The sequence below is a fragment of the Vicia villosa genome, linkage group LG1 (genome assembly GCF_029867415.1).
Source record: "Vicia villosa cultivar HV-30 ecotype Madison, WI linkage group LG1, Vvil1.0, whole genome shotgun sequence".
NCBI lineage: Eukaryota > Viridiplantae > Streptophyta > Magnoliopsida > Fabales > Fabaceae > Vicia > Vicia villosa.
The window spans coordinates 198,742,127-198,746,754 of record NC_081180.1 but is presented as its reverse complement, the minus strand read 5'-3'; the positions used below and the strand labels follow the sequence as shown (position 1 = coordinate 198,746,754).

The window sequence follows — 4,628 nt, the reverse complement described above, 5'->3', positions numbered from 1 at the left end:
ATGGGACAACATGGATTAAAAATGAATCCATTAAAATGTGCTTTTTATGTGCAGGCTGGAGATTTCCTTGGCTTTGTAGTGCATAAAAAAGGTATAGAGGTCAACCAAAGCAAGACCAAAGCCGTTATGGATATTAAACCTCCATCGACAAAGAAGGAACTTCAATCTTTATTGGGAAAGATAAATTTCTTAAGGAGGTTTATATCTAACTTAAGTGGAAAGACGAAGGCGTTCTCACCACTACTTCGATTGAAGAACGAAGACTTCATCTGGCAAAGTCAGCATCAAGAGGATTTCGACAAGATCAAAGAATATCTGACGAAACCTCTAGTATTAGCACCACATGTCAGAAGCAGACCCATGAGGCTGTACATTGCAGCCTCGGAATCAACTATAGGAAGTATGTTAGTTCAAGAAAATGATAACGGTGTCGAAAGACCGGTGTATTACCTTAGTCGAATGTTAAATGATCCCGAAACTAGGTATAGTGATATAGAAAAACTATGCCTGTGTCTGTATTTCTCTTGTATGAAGTTGAAGCAATATATAAAACCAGTTGATGTGTATGTTTCTTCGCATTCTGATATTATTAAGGACATGTTGCCTAAACCAATTTTGCATAGTCGAATTGGTAAATGGGCATTAGCATTAACGGAATATTCCCTAACATATGCTCCTCTGAAAGTAGTGAAAGGGCAAGTGGTAGCAGACTTCTTGGTCGACCATTCTATGGTTGACGTTCCTCAAAATTATGTCGACTTCGCACCTTAGAAATTGTATTTCGATGGATCTAGTCACAAAAATGGAACGGGTATTGGAGGAATCATAGTTTCTCCAGATGGAATTCCAGCAGAGTTCAAGTACTCAATAGCTGGTATGTGTACCAACAATGAGGCTGAATATGAAGCCTTAATAACTGGACTTGAACTACTGCTAAAATTGGGGGCAAGGAATGTCGAAATTATGGTAGATTTTGAGTTGGTAGTAAAGCAAGTCTCCAAGGAGTACAAATGCGTTAAAGAAAATCTAATTATGTACTTCGTGGTTGCAAACAGATTTCTTAGAAGATTCAATTCAGCGAATATTCAACATATACCCAGGCAAGAAAATCAAGAAGTCAATGATCTAGCGCAAGAGGCGTCAGGATATAAGAGAGGCGGCGATGAAGAGCCTGTTCAGGTGAGAGAAAAAATTCAAGCAACTGTGCTATCCCCCTCAGACTTGTCTGTAATAAAAATATGGGCAATCGACGCCAAATATTTCGAGATTTTTACAGTCGATAACGGACAGGAAGATGACTGGCGTAAACCATTGGTGGAATATTTGCAAAACCCTACAGGTTCGACAGATCGGAAAATAAAGTACAAGGCTCTTAGTTTCGTTTTGTTGGAAAACGAACTATTTAAGAAGACATCTGAAGGAGTGTTGCTCAAGTGTCTGGGAGATAGCGAAGCTTATCTGGCCGTGTCGAATGTACACAGCGGGGCCTGTGGAGCGCATCAAGTTGGCCATAAGATGAAGTGGACTCTAATGCGTTCAGGGGTTTATTGGCCCTCAATGTTAAAAGAATGCATAGAATTCGCAAAAGGATGTCAAGAGTGTCAGATGCACGGGGGCATCCAGCACGTCCCTGCAAGTGAATTGCATGCTATTGTGAAGCCTTGGCCATTCAAAGGGTGGGATTTAGACGTAATTGGGGAAATAAAACCAGCTTCGTCGAAACAGCAGAGGTATATTTTGGTCGGTATCGATTACTTTACAAAGTGGGTCAAAGCTATAGCTTTGAGAAACGTTGACCAAGAAGCTGTGATAGATTTCATACAAGATCACATCATATGTCAATTTGGAATACTAGAGACTATAGAAACCGAACAAGGAACCGTGTTCACTGGAAAGAAAATGCAGGAGTTCGCCCAGGAGGTTGGCATAAAGTTATTGACGTCGACACCGTAATATGCCCAGGCGAATGGTCAAGTCGAAGCTGCCAACAAGGTGATAATTAGCCTGATAAATAAGCATGTAGAAAAAAAGCTGAAAACTTGGCATCAGTCCTTAAGTCAAGGCCTGTGTGCATGTTGAATATCTCCCAAAGAGGCGACTGGCACTACGCCATTTAGATTGACATATGGACACAATGCCGTGTTACCAGTCGAAGTAAATGTTCAATCAGTAAGAATACAAAGACAGCATGAGATACCATCCGAAGACTATTGGAGTATGATGACAGATGAGCTCGTCGATTTAGATGAAGAAAGAATGTTGGCTCTAGATTCGTTGAGAAGACGAAAAGAGAAGGTAGCCAGAGCTTACAACAAGAAAGTAAGAAATCAAGTGTTCGCTATTAACGATTTAGTTTGGAAGGTAATATTGCCTATGGACAGAAATGACATGTTCCTAGGGAAATGGTCACCAAACTGGGAGGGACCGTTTAAGGTAACCCAAGTTTTTACCATCAATGCTTATGAGTTAGAGGAGTTAGCTCCAGATCGACGGATCATCAGGGTAAATGTCAAATATCTAAAGGGATACTGACCTACTCTACAGGAACTCACTATTTTGACAACGTAGATTAAAAATTCGAAATAGAGTTGGTTAAATAAATTAAAGACCAGCAAATAAAATGAAAATATGGCATTAAACGGTTGGTACGGAGACCAATTGTCAAAGAGTTACAAAAAAATACTAAAGAGAAATTATATCAAAACTATGCCATACGCCGATGGTCTCGACAAGATTACAAACAGCCATAAAATTTTTGAAATTTGCGCAATGAGAGCTGAAGGTCAGAGGCCCAGTTTTCCAGGGTGTCGGATTCCTCTTTAAGGACCTTAATCTCTGCTTCAATCTGTTTTGTCGCTTTGCTGACGGCGATGGCATCAACAGTCATCCTCAACTTATGCTCTTGCTTGGGGGAAATCTCCTTAGAGAACTCCTCTTCCTTTTTGTTGATAAGGTCCAATTCCTTGTTCAAATCAGACATCTCCTTCGACAACTCTTCAAGCCTTTGCCGAATTGCTACAGACCTCTCAGCCTTGGGAAGATGCTCTTGACGCTTTTGGCTAAGCTGATTCTTAATTTCTTCAATCACCTGCTTCGCCTTGATCACAGTGTAGACATTTGTCTTCACAGTCGTTTGCTTAGCGTCGATCAGATCTTCATTTTTCTTCGTCAACTCTACATTCTCAATAAGAGAAGGAAGAAGTTTAGCGAAGGCTTCTACTGCTTTCCTGCAGTGATTAGAGATCTCCAACTCCTGCAGTTGAGTACAAGTTTCCTGAAGCTCTTGGCAGAGACTAGGGTCATCATGCAGTGAATCGAACAGTTCATGACTAAAAGCATGGAGTTTGAGCTTGTCGGTTAAATGTTTGACCTTGGCAGCTTCAGGTCCTATTTTTTCCGAGTACTCCCTGGATAGATCCGAATCAGAAGGAAAAGAATATTGGCTCACGAAGCTGTTCAACCTCGCTAATGTAGAGACGATATCAATATCCATCGAAGAAGGCTGAACGTTATCTGCAATAGGAGCTGTCGAAACCATGTTTTTCTTTGCCGACTGTTCAACATTACCCTCAGTAGTCGACGGAGGCGGAGGAGTTTTCTCAGTAGTTGGCAAAATGACGGTAGATACGTCGACATGAGGAATTTCAGCAGTTGTCAAAGGAGTAGATTCGGTAGCCGGAGGATCACTTTGCATGCCATCAGGGTGAGGATGAGACGTTTTGACAAGATCAATGTTGCCTTCAGTAGCCCCCAGAGTCGGCGAGCGATTTGAAAGGCTGGAGTTAGAACTAGTCGAATAAAAAGAATATCATGTAGCACGACTAGTGACAGAGTCAGAATCACTTCGAATAGCCGTGATAAGTCGATTAACTCACCAGCGGCTGAAGCGGGTTCCTCTTGAGAAGAAGCGTCATTAGAAAGAGGAGTGTATTCAGCCACACTGGCAGCGTCACCTTGTGGTTTAGAGGGGTCAACCTGAAATGAACAGAAAAGGTTTCAGAAAAACTTTAATTTTGGCTAAAGTCACAGACCCATCTTTGTTTAATTCATACCTGGAGTGCTGGGTCGAAGGCCCATTGCGACCCATCCCATTTTGAAGCTGTTATGACCATAGGAGAAACTGGTTGTTTTGGTGGATTTTTTGAAGAAAGATTCGTCGAAGCTACATATGAAATTGAAAGTTAATACCTCTCAAAGCTGAAATGGAGGTATTTTGAACAGAAATCTTACTCTTCCGCTTCAGAACTAAGGATGAATGAGTTTCTTCTGATTCCTCACCCGATTCGACAAGAAGCGCAACTCCTTGAGACTCGGGGGCCTTAGGTTTTGGTTTTTGTTTTTTAACCGCCCCGGCTTCAGCAGAAAACTCCTGCTTTCTTTTATGAGTAGAGCGGAAGGATTGGTGAAGGGTCTTAGCATCCTGAGATGGCTAAAAAAAAAGATTGGGTTATGCAAAGACAAAATTTTAATTCGACACAGAGGGTCCATGCACCAGAACGTTCTTCTTTTTTGTGGCATTGGGATTTTAGCGTTTGATTTGTCTGACCACTTCTGTCAGAGACACATACAGGTTGGCCAATATCAGTTGTTCTAAAGCGACGCCCTCACCATTGTGTAGATGATTGGCA

The 4,628-nt window shown here is 41.5% G+C and overlaps 1 protein-coding gene across 1 annotated transcript; it reads left to right on the top strand.

The window, feature by feature from the left end:
- On the top strand, window positions 1–1,953 carry LOC131662499 (uncharacterized). Its single transcript, XM_058932301.1, has 2 exons — window positions 1–695; window positions 795–1,953. The coding sequence occupies exons 1-2, from the start codon at window positions 1–3 to the stop codon at window positions 1,951–1,953; spliced, it is 1,854 nt and encodes a 617-aa protein (XP_058788284.1).
- The last annotated feature ends 2,675 nt before the right edge of the window (window positions 1,954–4,628 follow it).